This window comes from Cygnus olor, chromosome 8 (assembly GCF_009769625.2).
Source record: "Cygnus olor isolate bCygOlo1 chromosome 8, bCygOlo1.pri.v2, whole genome shotgun sequence".
In the NCBI taxonomy this organism is placed as follows: Eukaryota; Metazoa; Chordata; class Aves; order Anseriformes; family Anatidae; genus Cygnus; species Cygnus olor.
The window spans coordinates 29,859,869-29,882,796 of record NC_049176.1 but is presented as its reverse complement, the minus strand read 5'-3'; the positions used below and the strand labels follow the sequence as shown (position 1 = coordinate 29,882,796).

Below are 22,928 nucleotides of genomic sequence, written 5' to 3'. Positions count from 1 at the left end.
TTTGGTAACACTTTGCTTCAGGTACGCCGTTCAGAAGTCATTTACCAAAATGAAGTGATGACTTTCAGAGCAGAACGAAGCCCAGCATTTCTATCATTCTTTGGCAAACACTTCCACTTAACACTCATACACATACAGGGAATTAAAAAAGACTTTCATGGCTGTACCTTTCTCCTTCCACCCCAAAACAACCATGAGCCAATGGCACAATGGCATAGCATTACTTTTAAATGTATAGGGGAGGGAGCGTGCACAAGGTGCCAGGCAGGCGAAGCCTTCTCTGATCGAGCAGCTAGCATGGGCTTTCCTACCCTCACAAATGCAACTCGCCCAAGCACAAGCGAAAAACAAGTTACACTCTCCCAAAACAGTATCCTTACCCTAGCTTGAAGGCTGCCTCTTTTCTTTTGTGTGTGAAGGGACTCAGCAATTATTTGGTACCTCAGATCGCTCCCATATAACCGCTGCCTTCAGCTCAGGTTCCCATTCGGGTTTGCTCCTCTCATGCCAGGCAAATGCTTGCACTGCTTTGCAGCTCACCAAGAAAACTTCCTGCCTCCTTCAACACTTTCCTTAAATCCTACTTGTCCCTCGCATCACCCTTTCTACAAGAGAAGGTAAAAGTTTCTCCTAGTAATCTCTTACTAATCCAGGAACAAGGGTATAATGAGAATCTCCATAATCCACTTCAATACCATTTTGTTTTGTTCCCAGGAGCAGGTGGCATTTAGATAGTTATCTCTTTTTTTTTTTTTTTTTCTTCCTACAACCAAGGAACCATCACACCCAAGAGAACGGGATATCTAAAATGGCATTTAGCCCTGGCTGAAAAAACAGGTCAGCTGCAGCCCATACCACCATGGACCTGCATCACCACCTTATTTTGAACAGACAGACTTCTGCCATCTACTTTTCCCCCATTTCAGGCCCAAAGCTTCCTTCTGGAAGCTGCAGTTTCTTTATACAGCATTTAAGTTCTCTGAGCAGGGAGGAAGGGATATTGCATCTTTTTCTGCGGTTTTAGTTAGATGAGAGGGACGTGACGAGACCATTCATACTGATGTGAGATCCTGAACACTTAAAAAGAAGATTTAGCAAAAGCATGCTAAACACAACATCCTGATGCTAATAACTGCTGATTATAAGGGAATCTCCTCTCCCCTGCACACAACACTTCCACTCATTTGCCTTTCAAATTATGCATTAACCCTCATCAAAGCGCTCGGGTTTACTCAGAAGTGACCTCCTCTGGGTGCTGTGATCTAGCAATCAGTCACTCCCGCGGAGCGCTGACTGCTGAGCTCCAGCTGACGATGCCACCACCTTACAGACTGTGGTGGAAGAGACTGGCAAAAGCTGCCCGCGTGTTTCTTGCCTACTCCTCGTGTCTGAGAACTGTTTTATCTGGCTAGGAGACGCACAGAACGGGTAGCTGCTTGAGCTTCGTACTGCCACCCGGTTGATTACATGCAGTCAAACAGCAACAAAGACATTTTCCCTTTGATAAAATCCTCTTTGAGCATGCAAACAGTTATGCACAGAAATATATCACATCACAGTTGATGCTCGGGCCCACAAAAGGCGTAGACATTTTCATCTAACTACAGCCTTAAACCATGGTGTAGCCTCAAAAGACAGCTGACGCAGACACCATTTTTAGGCTGTTGAAGAGGTAGCTGAAGAAATCCCACAGAAAAATACCCTGCTGTATAATATTACACTACATTATGTTGTTCCATCAGTCATTTAAGGCCAAAATACCAGAGCTGACAGCTGAGACAGCGGTGATAGCAACGAGCAGCCCAGAGATAAGGCTCGGCTGTTGGAGCCAGCGGGCTCGCACGCTTCACCTCCTGAGAGGAGAGCTGAGGCTTACCTAACACAGTTCTCTGGGAGCCAGGACATGTTAACAGTGTCAGAACACTCAGAAATACTGATTTCCATCTGCTAAGTCTCACGGAAATTTGAAATACCTCTACACACGTTGCTTATTCTTCTGGCCTCTGCACTGTGGCTGTTGCACCCGATTGTCAGAGTGACCTGGAAGGGTGCACGACGTGCACAGACAATGAGATTCACAGACACTGTGATAGAGGATGTTTCAATGACCCATTTTACAATGGGGTTTTGGAAAAAAAAACCTCACAACTTGGACAGAAATCTCTTTTCTAAGCAACTTTTTAGTAGGAGCAGGCTTTCTGTTTTGCTCCTGCTCACATTGCTCGGCTCCCATTTTGCTCCTGCTCACGTTGCGCGGTCCATTTTTCTCTACGCCTGTATCTGAAAGCTGCTTGCTCGTTAGAAGGAAGATCAAGTGTGTGTGAGTCTGAACAAGAAATACTGGGAGAGCTCTAATCCACTGCTTTTCTGCTTGGTCTCCACATTAACAAATTAATATTGTGAAATTTAAATTCTTCCTCTCCTGACAGCAACAGAGTAACTTGATCTGACAGTGTTTCATCTTTAAATAATGATGTTCCCACAAAAAGACCAGCACAGTCATTATCTCAGAATCTTTCTGCACCAAGTCTCATTAAAGCGAATGGCATCAGAGTATGGTCAAAACCTGGAAGTTTGTTACCTAATGAAGGCTCCCATGGACTGAGCCCCTACTTTCCCAGCTGTAAGTAACTGGAAAAGGAAGCACAGAGAACACCTCTCAGAAGCCAAGACAACGAGACTTCTCTCACACAGTGATTCACTCTGAATTTATGAACCTGCAATGGGGTCCTGAACCTCTTCTATCTAGAGGTGGACGGGATAAAAAAAAAAAAAAAAAACAAACTTTTGGACTTGCAATAAAGACTCTTTGACCAGAATACACAATCTGTACTGATGAGCCTGAAGATCTAAAGGAAGAGCTTCCTTCAGAGGAAGTGACACAACTGGTGAAATGTAGACCAAAAAACATAAAGCTTCCATAAAAGCTGTTGCAATAGCAAGCCACAATACCACCCACTCACTGAACTGGCTGAAAACTGATACTAGGAAAAGGACAGAGGGAGAAAAAAATAAAGAAAGACCTGGCTGTGGAAAGAGCAGGCTGGAGAGGGATGACCCTGACACGATCGCTTGCTCTGCTGGGGAAGCACAGCCTGGCAAGGCAGCAATGCTAGGTAACAGACTTGACATAGGCTAAATTAAATTTTTATATGTATAAAAAATACACCACAGTAGTCTAAATCTGTTTGTATAGCAATTTTTAAATATGCTGTGACAATGATTAGAAAAGATTAAAGTTGGATGAGTCATCTAGGAGCGTAAAGCCATGGAAAATACCCACACGGCTATATGACAGAAAATAGAGTGAGAGCCTGAACAGTGAGAAGACCCAAGGAAGACAGAAAATGATCAGATATTTTAGATGTGATTTAATGCAGTGATCTTAACAACAAGTTTTAAACCTGTTTAGCATTTTCTTTTTTTCTTTTTTTTCTTTAACTTTTCATTCTTCTTTGCTAAAGAATGATTGTTACTGGTTATTGACCACTAGGATACATTTATCTGTGACAAAAGATGGTATTTACATAGTCTGTGCCTTTTTTATGCCAACTACGGAGATAAAATACTACATGAGTACTTAAGGAAACAACTTAATATACATCTGTTGATGCTCAATATTTATCATGTACGTCAGATATTTTGAACTACGTTTCTTCTACAGTATATGTATTTCCTAGTGATATACACCATTTGTATTCGGACAGGAAGTAGAATGCTATTAAAATACAAGCAACAGCTTTGTAATAAAAATATTACATACAAATATGCCGATTTTGACTAATAAGATTATTTATTTACTAAAATACATAGTCATTTAAAATTGGAGTATTAAACAAATGTTGCCCACAGCAGAGACCGAATTGCACCAAAGGTTCCACGGTGATAAAAAACATTTTTAAATGGTCCAATTCCCACTTTGTCAAAGATTTCCTTTTGTCTGTCTTTGGGCCTTCACCAACACCTAGTTAACGAAAAGCGCCGCGCAGGGACCTCAGAGGAGGTTCTGCCATCACGCCGTGGCCACAAACACTTCCATAATTTTCAGACTGACAACTCGCAACTTCACACTCTTGGTTTTTATTCACAGACTTGAAAAGAAAAATATCCTTTTCCAGCTTCTAACAATTTGTTCGAGGTCGATAAGCTATTTTTATTCCCACTGAATTAGCTGAATAAGCTGTGGAGAGAATAGGTCTTTGTTTCAGGCAGCTGAAGAAAAAGTCAAGAGCTGGTTTCTTACAGTCAACTCTGGGTCCAGATTTCTCCTAATTCTCTGGGTGAACGCATACATTTCCCAAATATGTACTTTTGTCATTTAGGTTACGTTAATTGATTAGAGTATGCTCAGATCTTTATGGAAGTTGCTATTAAAAACTTACAATGTGCATTTAATAGCAGAAAACAAGTTCAAATACAATTTAAATAAAAACCAGCTTAATATTAATAAGATGCATATCCAGCTTTGAGAGGACTTAATGGGATACGGTGTACTCGCAGACAGAGCAGACAAGCAGATCCGACCATCTCCACAACACTTCTTAGTATTATTTGTCTCCTCAATTTCTATGATTCAGGGAGCTATTAAGAAACAGCACTTTGCTAGGCTCACACATGGTAAGTCTTCCATCAAGATGATTACGACTGCTCAAACACTCCCAAACTATCTGATGACTTTTAGGATCCCCTGCTTTTGCAAAGGGCACTGAAACTATGGTCTCCCATTCCCCTTTCTTTCTGAGAGGCCTCTCAGCTACTTAAAGCCGTCCCTGCACTGTGTTTTGATGTGCTATGTGTCCATCTCATCACTGCACACTGCTGGGTACGCAGCCAGGAAGCAACGTGTTCGATAAGCAGTAGAGACAGCCCACCCTGCACCTCCCCACGTCAAGCAGTGCCCCCACAGAGCCCAGAAATTTCAGAAGAGTAAACCTGGGTCAGTTCTAGGTCCTGGGTCTTTGAGCTATCGAACTGCACTTGAGTCACATTTTCAAGGTTTTTACAACACCAAGGAATGCTCAGAGTTTTTGTTTGTTTGTCTTTTAAGCATAATGTAGAGTTTCCCAATGTCGCGGCTTGCCTTTGATTGCCAAGGTAAAATGAAGAATAAAGACGAAAAATGACTGACTGCAACATCTGACTGTGCTGGAGACTTCCGATTTGTGTGCCTTAGAACAGAACAAATGCACAGCCATAACTTCACTCTAAAACCTCTTCTGTAAACGAAATTACCCACTAATAATTATTCTACTATATCTTTCCTGTCTTCAGCTACGATGTGTATATCCTGCTCGTGATGTCTAATGTATTCGTCACAGCACTCGGTGTAAAACAGAGACACAAGCTGATGGCATAGCCAGCAGCTGGCAGCTACTGGCTCCTTACATAAAGCTTCAAGTCCAGGAGAGGCACGCAAAGACAGGGACCCACTTACCTACTTCCACATTTCTGAACGAGATTTTTAATACCCCACTCAACTGTCCTGTGGTGAGTGATCTTACTCCACAGGATCCCCTTCCTGAGCCAGCCACAGAGCTACAAGGCTGGCCAAAAGCAAGCGTTGGTGCCTGCTGTGCCCCCATGTTGAACACAGCGCCTCTCTCCCCTCCTGTTTCGGGAGGGCTGAGACAGCACAGGTCACTAATCCACCAGAAAACCAGTCCTGCTTAATGGTGGCGCAGTTTTCTGCTGGGTGAGTGAGCTGAACAGGCTGGGGAAGGGGAGGGCAACGATCACCCCAACACCGTAAACAACTGGAGAAGGTGGGAGTGGGGACATGCGAACAGCAATCCCCCTTTTTGCCTGCAGTCATATCACCTCATGTGGTGGAGATTCACCCTGAGAAATAACAGAACATTAAAGGAGGATGACAAGGTAAAGGTGAGGGGACCTGGACAGATGAATAGATAACAATTCCTCACCACACAAAAAACCACAACTATTTAAAATCACTGTGAAATGATGAAAGTTGTATACTCTCCCCAAACAAACCATACATCTTAGTTAATCAGCTGTCTTGAGAGTCTATTCAAGCAGTTAATCAGGTTTAAGCTACACTTATGACATCATACAACCTAATAACTTGATTAAATAAGAGAATATTTTGAATCAAATTCTATTCTGACTTTTTTAATCTCTCCAAAGGACATAGTATGGCAGACCTATTTTCTGTTCCTCAAGGAGTAGAATGAAGTGAAGGATTAGCAGACATCTTTGCTTATACCACATTTCACATAAGCAAAGTTGAGCACAGCATTCACTTCTCTGCAGAAGAAAAATAAAATTGCAAACAAATGAACAGAGTATTTTAACTTTTTTTTCCAGTGTTAAAATATGCCATTAGGTAACAAATAGCTTCACTTCAATGTATTTAAAGAAATGAAGATATTAATGCATTAATTCTTGGGCATTTTAAAAAAAGAGCAATTATAATCACGAAATTGATGATGTATTTCAAAAATGCTTGCAATACATCGACGTGTCAAGCACTTTCTTTTCCTCCTGGCAAAAAAAAAAAAAAGAAAAGAAAAAGAAAAAAGAAATCCACCTCCAAGGATTTATCCAAAGGAGAAGAACTAAACGGATAAACTTGACCATATGAAATAGACTTACTTTTTCCACTCTGACTGGAGGAAGAAATCAACTCAGTGAGAGAGGTAAAAAACAAGCACTCCAGGGAAAAATAAGAGTGGGGTATGGTAGTTTTTACCTTTTTTTTTTTTTTTTAGTTTATATTCAACTGATTTTTTCATTTGCATGAATTTAGCCTTCAAAAGGGATGATCCAGAGGCTTCCAAATCTTGGTCCTCACAAATAAACAGTGTCTTTCAGGTAAGCTGGAACTCCATGGATGCCGCCTTTTATCTATTTTTAAAATTTAAATGGCCATCTAGCCTCCAGAACCTGTGGCATGATGCTCCGGATGGATCAAGATGCTTTGTGTATCTCACTACACATGGCCAACCAAGACATCTAACACATTAACCAAGCTAGAACAGATGGAGGGTCTTCCCAACTGCAGTCCAAGGGTTATGGTCCAGTGTTTATTCATTATATTTTAATCTCTTAATTTACATTAAGTTAAATTCTAAGATGGTAAATCATTTTATTCTGCTTTCCTATAGAAAGGAAACTTATGCAATCACACCTTGTACATCCAAGCTCCTGTCCCACAACTTTTGAACCTGCTAGCCAATTTGATGCAATTCTGATGGTGGACTAGAGGTCTCAAAGGTACTATAAAAGGTTCGTGAAAATAGGCAGCTGTGCAGAGGAGAGAACGCTGATAAATTCCCTGACTGAGGGAAAGGCTTCAGTGTGAGATCACACTTTATTAAAGCACCGAAGAATTCACATGAGAGAAAGCCCTTAGAAATGCTCCAATTGCAGGAAAAGCTTAAATCAGAGCTCACACCTTCCTCGAAACCCAAGTCAGTCAAGCAGGAGACACAAATCTGTAGGAATCCAACTTCATTAGCTGCAGTACCCACAGAAGTACTCGTTAAACTCTTCACAACTCCGCACTCAACTCCTCCCTGCAGGCAGCACGGAGAGCACCCAACGGGTACTCCGTCCTCAACCCCTCTGCGCAGGGGGCAGACAGCAGCTGAACTGGAAAAGGAGGGGTCTGCCGACACAGCTCTTCGGGGACGGGGAGGAAGGGCCAGAGCAGATGTACCGACTGGCTGCTGTAACGACCCAGCAAGGGATGCCAAAAGGGTTAGCCCTTCGGTTTGCTCCGATGCCAAGAGCCATCCGCCCGCGCTGCCGGCAGCTGCCGCTGGCTCAGCCCTCGGAGGAGGCTGTCTCCCTGCCTCATGTCACTGTGCGAGTCCTTCCCATTTACAACGCCACAACGTGCCTCCTGCATGCACAAAAGCATGACTGCATCATTCTGTGGCCGACAGGCTTTGCTGCACTCCCCATTCCTCACGAAATCCCTTTCAATGGCATTCTTGGCCCTTGCTCATAGGCTGCCCGTGCTCATCCTTGCATACAGCTCTACTTTACTCCCTCGTCCATCAAGTCCTGGTCTCATCTCATTTCTTTCCCTTCCACTCTTCTCTCACCCCTCCAATGACACCTCACTGACTACTCGCCACTCTGTCAGGCTGTTCACTTAATGGATTTCTTCCCTTGAAAAACAGTATTTCAAAAAATCACATCTTCTGCACCTAACAACTCAATCCCGAAATGAGGTCTCGCTGTAAAATTGCTGCATTGCCTATTCAAATACATCAATGATACACAACAAAATGACACTGTGATAATCCTCAAATAACCTGTCATATCCCTAAGAGAATAACAGGTTACAAAATGGAGGAAATTACAGGCAGACTTCTGCGTGGTTTCAAATTGATTTTATTGCCGAACACCTGAAAGAAACATACTTGTTGGTTCAGAACACAGTATGCAGTAAGGTTTACAATCCAGCACAGGGCAGACACCCAGGTTTGAAGGGCCGAGTGGCAGGGGCTGAGGGATCTCCTCAGGATCTCCTCCCTGCTCCTTCCCAACAATGGCTGCAGCTGCGCAGCCCCACAGGCCGGGCCCCCAGGGCTCTGCCAGGCCAGCTGCAGGCCGCAGCGCTATGGGACGTACGCTCTGGTGTCATTTTAAGGTACAGCAAGTGCTACTGCTTGCTATTTACTGCCAAAGCACTGCACGGGATGGAAACTACATAACATAGTATCTTGGGGAATCATTTAGATGGAGTAAAACCTCTCTGCTCTCACAAGCACGTAAACAGGCACAACTGAATGCCACGTGCACACACAAACGAATGCCTTGTGCCTACACACTCTATGGCATTTCCCTCCGAATTACTCCTAATTTCGGTATGCGGTTCCACCCTAAGCAACCAGGTGTTACAGATACGAGACTTATGTTCAATATCTCATAATATTCCCAGGATCATCATGCCACGGAAATGGCAACTTCCCACCCCACTTTACAGAGCACCTGGTTCAGTATAATACATAAGTTTAACACTGACAGGTCAAAAAACACAGTTTAAGCTTATGGTTCTGAATTTTCAGATAAAAGACAAAACATTTATATACACATGATAGCTAATGCACTTGGTTCTCAGGTAAGTGATACAAAAAACCTCTGAAAATACCTAAGGCATTAAACAAAAAAAGTTGAAAGAATCTGGTATCTACAGAACAACCACAAAATGGTACAATGAAGTCAAGGTTTACCACATGCGTAATCCACCCGTAGCTCTGTCACCTGGCAGTACTACTCTCATTACCTGAACAGGAATTCCCAAATTCAGTTTGCTCAGGCACTGCTGTTAGGAACAGCAGGGGCTGCTGGCTCTGTGCTGGACTATGTGCACACAAAGACGTGCAGAAGACTGGGGTCCTCCTCCACACTTAAGCCTTGTCCTTCCCCCAGACGAAGACCCAAACAGTCCCCTTACCCACCCTACTCTCCTGTTGCATTCTCTACCCAACAAACCCCATTCCTCCCCCTTGATCCCCCTTCCTCCTTACCTTCTCAAAACGACCCCAGCATATGACGCCAACGCTGACTCTGCTCCTGGATCTTGAATTACAGTTGTGGATCCTGGCACTGGCTGGCTCCCACAGCACTGGCCGCAGGCAGGGCAGTGGGAGAGCAGGGAGCACACAGCACCAAGAAGCCGCTGGTCAGCATACCTGATGTGCCACCCACCCATTGGAAACGCTTTCCAAAGGTAAAAAGCACACTGGTAGATTGGGCTCCTCGTGTGCAGGCACCTATCAGCTCACAACGGCACTGATGGGTCTCTCGATGGAGGCACTCACCCCTCTCTGCCAGCAAGCACTTGCAGGCCCATGCAGAATGGGAGCCAGCAGCCACAGATGCTGCCCACGCACACAGCTCTCTGCAGAGGGATGCCAGCACAGCTCTGGGTCCTCAGCTTCAGAGGGCTATGCTCCTCAGACCTCCTCTCCACCTCTGCTCAGCAGACACTCACTTTTTACGTTCACAGCAACAGAAACCTGTTGCTTCCTTGATGATTCCCAAAAGATCGATGCTTTAACATTGCCCCTAATAACTTTTTGTTATGAGACAGAGAGTGAAAAGCTCAAGCTGCAATCGCTAAACACTGACAAGGCAAACAGACATGCCTATAAATATACCACTAATAAAAGGCTCATTATTACTTCTAGGACAGCGGAAAGAACTACCTGCCCTTTAGCCCATCACCAGAACATCTCTTCTAATTTCAATATAGCAGAAATATTTCGAACTTGCTAATAAAATAGAGATGTTCAGCTGATGCAGATACTAAAGGCTTTCATGCACACCCACACATGTGCATACGTGTGTGTGTGTGTGTGTATATCCTTCCTCATGTCATTAGCTTGCAACTGGTTTTCAACATGCATGTAGCCACTACATGCCATAAAACAGTTTGGTAGTCTTGTGGTGTACTATAGCTAGCATACCTACAGATAAATATTCTGGATCGCTCTTTAAATGCCAGCTAGTCTGATAAAGAGCAATTATATATCTGTACAAAGCAGAAGGCAAATTGATGACTAGCCCCTAAGCCACTATGTTGAATAAGAGAGAATCAAGACTTAAGACTGAGGAGGAAAAAAACTTCAACTTTCTCAAACAGTTAAAGAAGTTATTCTGGACAGCTGTCTCAATTAGTATAATATTGCAGAAAATTAAGTAACATCTGTAAAGAATAAAATTATTGTCATTTCACATTTTTACTTTCCCTTCTGTTAGAGGCTTGCTTCCACTACATATTTGGAGGAGTTACTGTTTAAACCAAACAGACCATTTTGGAACAGAGCTATTATGCAAATAATCTATTCTGTATTCCAACTAAAAGCCATTCTTTGCTAGTCTGGACAAGACACGATGCACAAGCAGAGGTTTTTTTTTTTGTGTGTGTGTGCAGTGGAGCAACATAATTTATGATGGTAATGATGAAAGGTATCTTCCTATCTCAAAACCAGACGTTCAAGAAGATAAACACATAACCACCTTTTATGGGCTAGTATTTGTCTTTCATTTATTTCTTTAAATATTTGCATTCTTTTTTATATATCTTTAGTTGCAAGTCATTGCAGTGATATTGTTCTTCAATGAGAGTAATATAAACATCTACCTGTATTATTATCCTCTCTTAGCAAGTTTGTACAGTGATACTTGTGTATGCAGATTTATACCACAGACATCATCTTCTATCTATGATGGGAGTTAGATGAAATTGCTTATCTGTACCACCTGCATAAGATCAAAGACCCCAAAAAACATAAGCTACCTGCACCAAGCCTGAAACAATTTAATAACCATAAAATATCAAATCAGTATATTTCATGCCCAGCATTTTAATGCTATTCTCTGGATACCTGGCTTGTGTTGGTAGAAAAGATCATACCTAAGAACAAATGCAATCTAAGGCAATATTTAAAGATTAGATTATCCTTCATTGCAAATAGCTCATTTGTTTACTACCACATTGCTTTATTCTTGTTTTCCCTCCTTATACCATGAAAATGCTGAATATTCAGTTTAGATTCCCCAGCAGCTTTTTATTTTAGTCTAAAAACATTTACCTAACACATTCTTAACAAGCAAAGTGAAGAAAATTCAGCCATCTGTCTCTACATTACAATAACAGTTATGGAAGAGTAGATTATTCTATACAGCAAGAAATTTAATGCTAGGAATTCTTATACTTTAAGCACTGGCATGCTCGCATCAGTTTTGTATATAACAATGTTGAACACCCACCTACAATGAAACAGTGATTTATAAGGAAACACAAGACAAAATATTTTAAAGACATTAAATGCATTCAATATTCTAATCATGCTAAATGTCCACGCTTTAAACTGAGGAAAAAAAAAAAAAGATCTGTGCTATTATTTTCTAATCACCAGCACTTCACTAGTTCTAAAATATTACCAAAAATGCTTAAAATGACTTGCCGGAAACAAATACAATATAGAGATAGATCCGAATCCTTACCTGGGAAACCCCCTTGTACCATTGCTGTACCAGCATGTACTTCAAGATATCTGCATTCCTGACAAACATTCAATGCTGTAAGCAGCTCAAATCCTCATCATACACAGACTCAGTGCTTGTCTTTCTTCTGACGACCTTGGGCCTATTTTTCTGAGATTTTTCTCTCCTTAAGGGCAAACCGTCTGTCTGTTTCTATTATGAGATGCCATCAATTATATTAATTTCAAGCTACCCACAAGCTAACAGTTACATCTGCCAGCAGATGAAAGCTGCCTATGAAAGTATGCAGGGAGAAGCAGATCCCTGGTTTCCCACATCTGACCCACTGATGCTCTACGGCTGCTGTTTGTGCACTGCCTTGCTCTGCTAGCATTCGAATTACATCTCTGTCCCCAAACACGAGTCACCTCAAACGTTTGTTTATGTCACTGTTCGCTGCAGGTACTGTCATGCTTAATGACCCACTGCACGGCGAAGTAACAGTTAATAAACAGTATTTATCTAAGCATCCTTTTCATGCAAATACAGGGGTTAAAAAAATGAATTTCTCAGTCAAATAGCTTCACTAAATGTGTTGTTTTCCAACGCTGCAAATCTTGCAGTTTCCCAACACTGATATGCATTCATGAATTTTTGTTGTTGTTGTTGTTGTTTTTTAATGTGTCAGAAAACAAAACCAATCTGTTATTAGAAGCCTAAGAAAAATTCAAACTTCATCATAACTCGCATTTTGCTGCAACTCTGAATAAGCAATATCAGTTTTACAGCAATGAGTGTGTTGAACCAAAATATTGAAGAGAAGCAAAATCCCTCATTTAGTAATTAAAAAAAGATAAAAATCTCTCTCACTTTATAAACATACTTATTCATTTGGGGAAATCCTTACTAATTCTCTGTGCCAAATGGTACATTTGAACAACTCAAAATACTCTAATAGTTATTTTGTTAATACCATTAATTTGTTCATTTCTAAAGTTCATTGTCCTTTCTTTAGAATATGTATCACAGCACACACAAAGCCATCTGTTCAGTGCATTATGTACAAGCACACAGTAAAAAAAAATACAAGAAGTCCCAGCTGCAATTTTACTATTAATTCATCAAAAATGTAATTTCCTTTTGCAATACTTCATCAGATGCTGAAAACTGTGCATGTGATTCACAAATAGAGTTAAAAAAAAAGAAGAAAAAAGAGCCCAATAACAAAAGCCCAAACTCACCCCCAACCTCTAACTACAGTGACCAACACTGATCTATCCTCATGTGGCACAACGGCTTGCGAGTCTGCCTGGAATGCAAAGCCCTTCTGGATGCTACTTAGGCCTGGTTACAAAACTTCAATATTTTATCTAATTAGGGGTCAGAATAAGTATGGGAATAGAAGATTAGCAGTACAGAGTCATATTAAACAGAGATTAACATGAAGCAAAAAATGTCACCGCTCTATTTGTCTAATCCTGGCTCTTGCATGATCTTTGGAAATGCAGTGTACTAAATATCCTTGTTTCTAGATTTCAGAAAATTAAAAATTGCAATTATCATGTTTTCAATATTTTATTTTCATAAAGCTTGAAGCATTTTTCCAGGCTACCTCTTGCTCTTTGAGCATCATCTCTATTTGCTGTTGATTGCAGTGACATCTATTGGAGAGGCAGTGTTTGGCTACACAAGCTGCCTCACCTGAAGATCCCAGGTTTGGGGTTGTTTTCTTCACCCTCCCCCCAAAATTAAAATGAAATTAAAAATTGCTTCCGCTCTGTTGTAGCACTGCTTTACATAATGCCAGATTCTCAAGACTTAAATTGATTGATTTTTTTTGTTTTTATTTAGTTACTGTTAATAACTCTGTAATTTTTCCAAAGCGACAATGATAGTTTTGTCATCTTCACCCACAACAGGACACGGAGACTTCCTGAGGTCGTATTTTTGCACCTAAAGCACCCCACATACTTGACCATACCCTCCATCACGTCTCAGCTGAGCTCTATTGCACTTCTTTATCTGCTGTTTTTAATGAAAGCCCTCATCCTCACGCAGGAGTACGGGCATCCGTGACACTATGGAAGCTGCTAAAAGCCTTGGGTCTGAATGGTGAGGGTGCCCTGCTGACATACCCACGTGCTCTCTAATCCCAACCCAACCCCAAGTGTGAAATGGGCAGAGTGGGTTTGTGTGAACCCACCCACGCACTACTCACCCGTTACACCCTAAGCAGCCACAGATTTATCACAATGGGAAATGCAGAGTCAAAACACTAGAGAAATTTTAAAACCTGTTGTTTTGGTAGAGAAGCCACCGTTCCTCAAAAGTGTTTCAGGAAGATTAATCATTATGCTTTCTTACAGCTTCACTGATTTTTGCATTATCTACAGACAAAATAGAAGGAGGGGGCATTATTATCCCCTTATTAGATACAGTTAAATATCCCTGCAGACAGGAAGTCTGAGCCTAGAAGCATCTAGTCCATTGTCTAAGTCACCTTTCACAAATTTTTATCTATTTTTATTATTTTAAACTTATTTGAAACCAACCAGATCGATCTCAGTCTCTTAACTAGACAAGGAGTTTTACCAAAAAATAAAATATCAATTGAAATTACGGGGTCCAAGTCCTTTCAGCAGTTGTCTTTTTAGTTTTCTATATATTTTTAGGGTCTTTACCTATGATTGCTTCAACTCTATCACAAAATATATCTAAATTGTACAGTTAGGAATGCCCCAAAGAAAAGCTTACAAAACATTCCATTACCAACTCCTCTGCCCATCCATTTCCTCCGCTTCTTTTTACAGCTAACCCCTCATTACAGCAATAAGCCACACCAGGGTGCACATTAGTCTATTAGCAGAGCCTTAGCGCACACCTACAGCCATCCGCCGCCGAAGGAAAGCACACCACTGCCTATTGACACAGCCTGGAGCACAGCTGCTTGCCAGTACAAATAGCTCCTTTGTGTGCTCTTCCCTCCTTCGCTTGTTTTCATTTTTTTTTTAATCCTATTCAAAACGTGATGTTTTTAAGGTTTAGGAAACCTGAAAAAAAAGATCTTCTTGGGAAGTGGCCTCCTCCAAAATAACCTCTGTTATTAACTCTTATTAACTGTTATTAACTGTTCCTTATAGAGTTTCTAATATGGGGAGGAAAAAACTCTAAACTTACATTGTAATATTTCCAGGTCTATAGGATGAAGCATTTTGAAGGCTCTTTTTTTCAGCAGGATGAAGAATTAATAAGCTGATCTGACCAAGAGTTAAATAAGAAAGCAAGGAAACAAATTCTGTCTTCTACAGGTCCCGCAAGCTTAGTCTTCCTTCTCCAGCTATTACCAATGTAACTACCATTCCTGCTGACATGCTTCAAGTTTTACAAAACTATTTTAAGGCTTCCAGTTAACATTTCAATACAGCATAGTCAAAGGAAAAAGTAAACAAGAAGCACGCTACACAGTTGGAGCTGAATGCTGACAAAGATTCAACAGTATCACTAGAAAGAAAAATAAGACAAGAGGAGATGATATTTTCAACTTGCCCTCAAAATCTGGAAAAACACTATTTAGGAACTTATAATGATCTTGAAGGTAATGGTGGCTCAAATTAATTTGAGATGTAAGGAGAAGCAGGTCTGAAGCTAAGGGCCTTGGATACAAGAAGACATTTGAAAATAAATAAAATGCTGGAGCGTCTTTGCAAAGTTAGCAGAGTTCAGCAATTAAACCACGGAAACATGGAGGATGTATGGGGTTTCTCTAAACCAAGAACTATGTAGTAGTTCTATATCCAGCAAGGATTCACTCTATTTGGATCAGAAACCTCCTTCGAAAAGAAAAGGCAGAACATTTACAAGAAATGACTGTTTGTTACAAGTCAGCAGTGAACGCTACAGTTTCAGCGCTGGAAAAGCAGAAGTAAAAGGGAGCACTGCCAAAAGGCAAGTGGATTTAGATCCCACAGGGGAAATTAAATCAATACCAAAAGGTTATTCAGCCACCTTAAAGGGAAAACAGACAAAACACGGAGACTGCGATGCCATATGGACAGGACAGAAAGGAAAGAAAAATTTTCTCTGTTATGGTAGGAAGACAGTGATTTGTTTTCGTTTTCAGCATGGGGAATGATGAAGAACATGAGGCAAAAGATGGGAGGATGGGATGGAACAAATGACAAGCAAGGAAAAAAACGTCCAGTGTACCAAGTAAACTACTTCCAGAGTATGAAAGAAATTGATGAGTAGGTTCACAACACTGAAGTTACATTAATAAGAATGCTAAAAATAAAATATCCACGAGGAGAACAACCAGAGTACACAGCTTTAACAGCTGTCCCACCTCAAAATGCCTCCTAAGACCTTCTACACTATTGGCACAGACTGAGAACCATGGAAAGTAAATGAAGGAAGGAGGGACTATGATGTGAATTTACCTGAGACAACACTTATGCCTTTTAAGATACCTAATCTTCTAAATACGGAAGACAATAGATGTAATTCACCTGTTGTTCGGTGAAGCTCAGTAAATTATTAGTTAAATGTACAAAAACAGTAGAGCTAATAGATTAAACGGGTAAGGAATAGACCAATATGAACATGCAAATGGATACATTGTTAGAAGGGCAGGTACAAGCCTGGACTGAGATTTCTGGGAATGGTGCTCAAGAATCTGGACAAAATTCAGCAACATTAAGTCAGTCACAAAAATACCATTGTACTGGAATTTAGAGAGAGGACTTTTTCAAGTGATCACAGAAAAGAGACTCTGTAAAACCCATTCCACAGCTGCCAAGATGCTTAATATCATTGCTAAGCACAGTTAGATTGTTTCTAACGTGCTTGGAAGGCTGAGGTACAAATTCAGTTGAAGACTCCGTAGTCTGTTATTTATTTTAAAGAAACAGAGAATGAGATGGGGACAAATAAAGTGGTAAATGCACATCTTGGTTTTCCAGGATTCATGGCAAAGTCAGTTACTGCATAACATTCAACTTCAGTGAGTAAAAAAGGTAGAGAGAAGGAGAGTCATCTGAACAGATCTGCTTGCTGCTGCCAAATCTGCTAAGATTGATGAATTTAGTATCAGTAGTAGCTTTACCTTTTCAGCTGCTGGTCTCAGCTGGCAAGATCATTAGGAACTGCAGAACAGCTAAAAATGATCAAGCCCATTAATAAGAAATTACTTCTGTGCAAAGTATTAACTTAGGTCTATCAAGCACACTGACAGAGGAAGATCCTAATTACATAACTGGGTATGAGGCTAGTTATCAAATATAATCTTTAACTGGGAATTATAAATAATTAATAACAAGCTGAAATCAGTTTGCTACAATTGGTGTTTAAGAAACAGAGTTGGTTTGGAAGTACAGGATACATTCAACCTGACATTCACAGAGTTTGTAGTCAAATGCTCCTCGTGACTATCATTTACACCCTAAAATAAAAAAAACCTTCTTGAGGTAACTAACTTCCATACAGCAGATGGGATGGCAAACTCAGTAAAAACATTCTGGAAAAACCTCCATTAGTTCAAGAACTATCAACTTTCCCTTAAATTAACAGAGGCTGAGATGAAAACCCTGCGTCTGTGCCCTCATTACAGTTTCCATGAGAAAAACCTTTCAAAATCCTTTTCACTCCCACCAATAAAACCTTAAGAGTGACAAACTAACCAATCTCATTAATCATCTCTGCTGCTTCAATGGCACACCATTGCCAGCAAGGAAGAAGAAATCCCACTCTGAGTGGGAGCCACAGTTGCTTCAAGGTCAAAAGCTACCACAGCGTCCCTCTGCTTTGTCTTGCCCATACTGGGGCAAATAAAAAACAGTCCAAGGCACAAGATGAGGAGAAACACCACTGTTGAAAAAAAACAAACAAAAAAAACAAGCACGTACGTATGCTGTTTTGGTACAATAATGTGTAAAAAAATAGAAAAATCAAAAAATCAAAGTGACTCATTAAAAACTAATTTAGGATTCCTAACTGCAACTTTAATATCCCTAAATATTTCATTGGAAGACAAGCTATAGATAATAATATCCCATTTATCCAAAGCTGGAATTAACAAAGCAGTATCCTGGAACCTCACTCATGCTGCGGGAAGCTCTCAAATTGCACTACATCCTACTTTTTAGGTCCCTAAATAGTTGCAGAGTGATAATCATTGCGATTCTCTGCATAAACAAAACAGGCTGAAGAGCTGCAGAACTTTTCCCATAAAAGACACTATAAAAATGGGAGTTTCTCTCAGAACAGCACTGAATCAATAAATTAGCAGATTTTCCTTTTTAAAGGGAAATATTTAATATGAACAGCAATGCCAGAAATCAACTGCAAGCTTTTAAGGGTGAGGACTATGCACCTGTGGTTCTCAGCCTAGGCCTGACCAACTGCCACCCCAATCCTAATAGTAAAGCATAACTTTTGACTTCCACCGCTGACACCACTGCCAAAGCAAGCCCTCTAGACCTCACCTAGAAATTTTTAGACTGAAAACAGATTACATCTCATTACAGAAGAGAGCTACAGGAGCCTGGCTGGTAAGAGAAGACCATCTAAGTTACAAATCAGTAGCCCTTGGTAAGAACAGCTTTGAGGATTAGAGCCTATTGCCACACAGCACTACTTCCATAACACAAGCAGAAAATGGCAGATAAGTTTATCACATAATCCAACTGTTTCCCACAAACAATCTGATGTAATGATTGCAGCACTACTCACTCTCTGCAGAAGGCTCTTCCTCCTCTTCATCCACGTTAGCTTCCTCCGAGGGCAGTCTTTCACGTGCTCTATAAGGAGGCGGCAATTTCATTGGAGGTGGAGCCCCATACTTTCTCTAATGGATTCAAAATAAAATAATTACATGCTTTGTATCTTCCGTGCACAACAAAAGAAGTCCTAGCTACATGTGTACTTTCACAGCACTTAATTACAAAGCTAAAATCTGCAGCATAGGCTTTCTATGCAAGAAATCAGAACAAGAAGTGACACTGAACCTGAAGAAAGAAAATACAGCCATGCATGCACAGTTGTTGACAGAACACCTGTGTACCACAAACATGAAAGTATGAACATTAATCAAGGGTTAAAAATAAATATTAAATTATACCCCATTTTTCAGTAGAGATGCTTGACAACAAAATATCCCGGTACTGCTTGAAGCCAACACACTTTTAAATACAAAGCAAGAACTCAATGCAGCTACAAGAATATTTAGACATATTTCACCTCCATTTTAGCTAAAATTTAAAACATAATTTGAATTATAACTTACAATAAAATTCTATTACCTCACATAAATACAGGCAGCTCCGATAATGATGCATATAGCGGCGCATAACAGGCGTAAGGAATAGGCTCTGAATCTAATGAAAACAGCCGCTTGTTCGCCCGAACAAGTGTTTTTATAGCTCAGGGTAACTGGAGATTGCCTTAGTTTGCTATACGGTTTCACTAAATTACATTCAAGTGTATCCCATGCAACCCCACTACTAATAGCAGGATGCACTTTAGAAAGGGAACACCGAGTACGTTACGCCATTAGGGCAGCCAGAACGCTGTAATGAATTTCTGCTATAGCCAGGAATTACATCTCAACACCCAAACACCAAACCTACAATCAAATTTTCCATTGTGTACGATGAAACGTAAACCTGCATATAGATTTCTAAAATCCTGAGCCTAAACTTGTACAGAATAGTCTAACTAGCCAGCTGCAATACCAGCTTATATAGTGCATTTTCTGAGCTACTAACACTGGCATCGTCCCATTGGTTTAAAAAAGGCATTACAGAAAAATGCTGCACTGAAGACAGCATAACATTAATAAATGAAATGATTTCTATCCAATGGTAGTTAAAGTGTATAATAAGAGCACTTGGAGACATGACAGCTGTTTCCCCTAAGTACACAATACACCAAACAAGCCTTCTGCTTTTTGTTTGATCCCAGTAGAGGCAGAACTGTACAAAATCCAGAAGGCCTAAGAAATCTCAGAGGACTCCTGTTCTGTGTTACCAGCAGGTAAAGACGGAAAACCTGCAGCCCTACTTCCAGCTGCCTATGATGAACCAGTATCACTGCAATTTAATAACAACTCAGAGTCTAAAATTTGACCCTTTGTCTTTGTAAGACCTTAAACGTTTGGTAGAAAATCTGTGTGGAATTACACAAGACACCCAAGCTTATCCATTAGCTTGCCATGGCTCAGAAAGTCAAGCTTCTCTCGTCCCACTTAAAACCCGGGTGTGTAAATTGTGCTGAAGCACCCTGTTACACCATGTTTTTGAATTAGCACAGCTCCTTCCAGCACAAAGGCAAAAGCACAGCTTAAAACAGCCAAACAGCAAAATAACTTCAGTATCTGATTTGTCGATAAGAAGCTCAACTGTTTTAAGTGTTTAAATAGAAAAACCTTCAGTATTGAAAAGATAATTCATCACGCAGGAACAGGCAGTTTTTTCAGCTCGATATGGTCGCTTTCAAACCCAACTCTTTTGTGCCACTTTGAAGACAGGACTGGAAATATCAGTGATTTCCCATAGGGAAGCAGACTAGTAATCCACTAACAGCAAATCTTTCCAACTCAGAGATGCCCTTACTGCAGCACAGTGTGAATGCTTTGTGAATTAATGTTCAAAGCTAAAAAGGAGCTGCGTATTTAGGCAATGAAACTCTTCTATATTCCACCCACCAGTTTACAGGACCAGTAGACTAAAAAGGTCTGAAAAAGATTAGGTTCCCTCTTTAACCTCCAAACGCTATAGAATGCGACACGCTGGAGTCCTAGAGATTAAAGGTAACACATTGCAAGTGGATGAGCATTTCTCAGATTAGAAATACAGATAATAAAACCACAAAAAATGGACTGTAACTGCTTCATTATAACTATTATTCACTGGCATGAAAGCACAACTTCAACACCTTTCTTGATTTTTTGGAATAGCTGAGCCTCACAGCATCTGTATCTGACAGGATCTGAAACAAGTCATACAAACGCTTTCAGAGACAGAGGGCCTTCTCGGTTGTACAACGAACACTAGACAGAGTTGGATCAAACCAAAACTTCACCATATTCATCGTTGACATTTAAACCGCACCAAGCAAAAGTTATTGTCCACACTAACTGTGTCTCTGCTCCTCCAGTCCGGATACCCTCAAAGTCGTACCTGACCTACACTCGTAAGCACAGTTCCCAGGAACAAGGCATTGAGGAAAATACTTTGGCCATTAGAGCAACCTGGCTGGGAATGAAAAAATATTCTTTCCCCTTTTTCTAGTGACTAAAACAAATCCACTGGTTTATATTAAACATATTTTTTTTCCCTTTTAAAAAATCTGCTGTGAGGTTTTTCAAAAGTTCCTGTGCAGTAATCGCTTCACAATTAGCAGCCCAGCTACAGATCACTTGGTCATTTCCTTGTTTTACACAGCAATAGGAAACATAAGAGACCTGGCTGATTTAATTATCCTATAACATGATTTTACTGAATTTCAGGCAGCCTCACATTAAGGATATTATTTGTTACATGTTATTATTTCTCTATTTCCACTGCACAAGGAGAATCAATTTGCCTCCCTACGGAGCAAGACAGGTACTTCCAGAAAAATGCCAACGAAGAGCTGTAATAAGTGCAGGGTTTCAGCACCAGGGGAGACCACAGAACATTAATCAGAATCCTGCCGTGCATTTGGCAGAAATTTGGCAAAAAGGTACTTGAATCAAAGATATTTCAACAAAGCACTTCAAATTTCACTTCAGACTTCACTGGGGCTCATCATACAGTTATAACGCGTGTTATTTCGTAAAATTTGGGTGTAGCATTAAATGAAATACATACCTTTTCACTCTTATTTTCTTTGTTTGCATCCTGATCTTTGCTGACTTTGACTCCCTTAGGCTGTACAGCAGAAACCACCTGAAAAAAACAACATATATATTATATACAATTAGCATTATAGTTGCAAAACAAACATCGAAGGTAATGACACCAATAAAGCTCTATCCAGCGCACTCTCTTCATTTTGTCCCATGTAGAAGTACATTGCAGTGCAGTTTTGAGTTACATGCTTTTACTGAAGTTATAAACATGCTCTGTTTTTTCAGTGCTCACTGTTTGATACCTAGACCCATCTCTCCATTCAATTAAGTATTACTCTGAAGTCAACAACATGAATGTACACACTTGATATAAACCTCAGTATGGAGTCAGTTCTTAAAATATCAGTTGTTAATTATTCAAAGCTGATTAATATGTTTGCCCAGGGAGTCAGGAAATAGAGACCAGTGTCCGTGCACATAGACACCTTATAAAAGAATACATTTAGCCACTACATAATATTCCTCCTTGCTGTTCTTTTTTCTTACAAGGGGAAACATTTAGGGTAGTTTGATTACAGCTGGTGGCAGGCACACAGTTTAAGTGCCACCAAAATACCCAAGTAATATCTCATATTATATCGAAAGTATATAGAAGTCTTGTATTTATTTATTTTTTTTGCATGTACTTCAAGGCATATAGAATTGTATGCCTTTTCTTAGGCAGGCTTTAAGAGGTTTCTTGCCTTGAAGATGAGGAGACGCCTAAATCTCTTGTAATTTAACTTGCTCTGAAAAAACTGCTTGAGGTTTCTGTGGTGATACATTTTACATGGAGCTGCTAGAGGGAATCTGGCTACTTTTCATCATGCTTTTGTTCTTTTGGATAACAGACCATATTTTTAGATGATGAAATGCAAACAAATTAAAGCACACAGGGCCAGAATCAATTGCACATATGGGAGAACCGAATTAACACCTAGTCAACAAATTTGTATCTACCCAACTTACATCAGAAGAACATGGTTTTGAATCGGGCCAGATAAGTGATCATATGGTCTATAAGCAGAAACTCTGGCAGGAAGGATAGACATAAAAATTGACAGATCTTGCAAAAAGAAATTTATCCAAGTTTAAAAGA

At 40.4% G+C, this 22,928-nt stretch overlaps 1 protein-coding gene across 8 annotated transcripts in view; it reads right to left on the bottom strand.

Moving 5' to 3' along the window:
* PATJ (PATJ crumbs cell polarity complex component) overlaps positions 1 to 22,928 on the bottom strand; it is a 152,460-nt gene that overhangs the window by 66,327 nt on the left and 63,205 nt on the right. For all 8 annotated transcript variants that reach the window (XM_040565857.1, XM_040565860.1, XM_040565858.1 and 5 more), the window contains 2 exons: positions 21,810 to 21,887; positions 18,691 to 18,805 (listed from right to left, as the gene is read on the bottom strand). In XM_040565857.1, the coding sequence (XP_040421791.1) occupies positions 18,691 to 18,805; positions 21,810 to 21,887 (193 nt within the window). The remainder of the gene's footprint in view (positions 1 to 18,690; positions 18,806 to 21,809; positions 21,888 to 22,928) is intronic.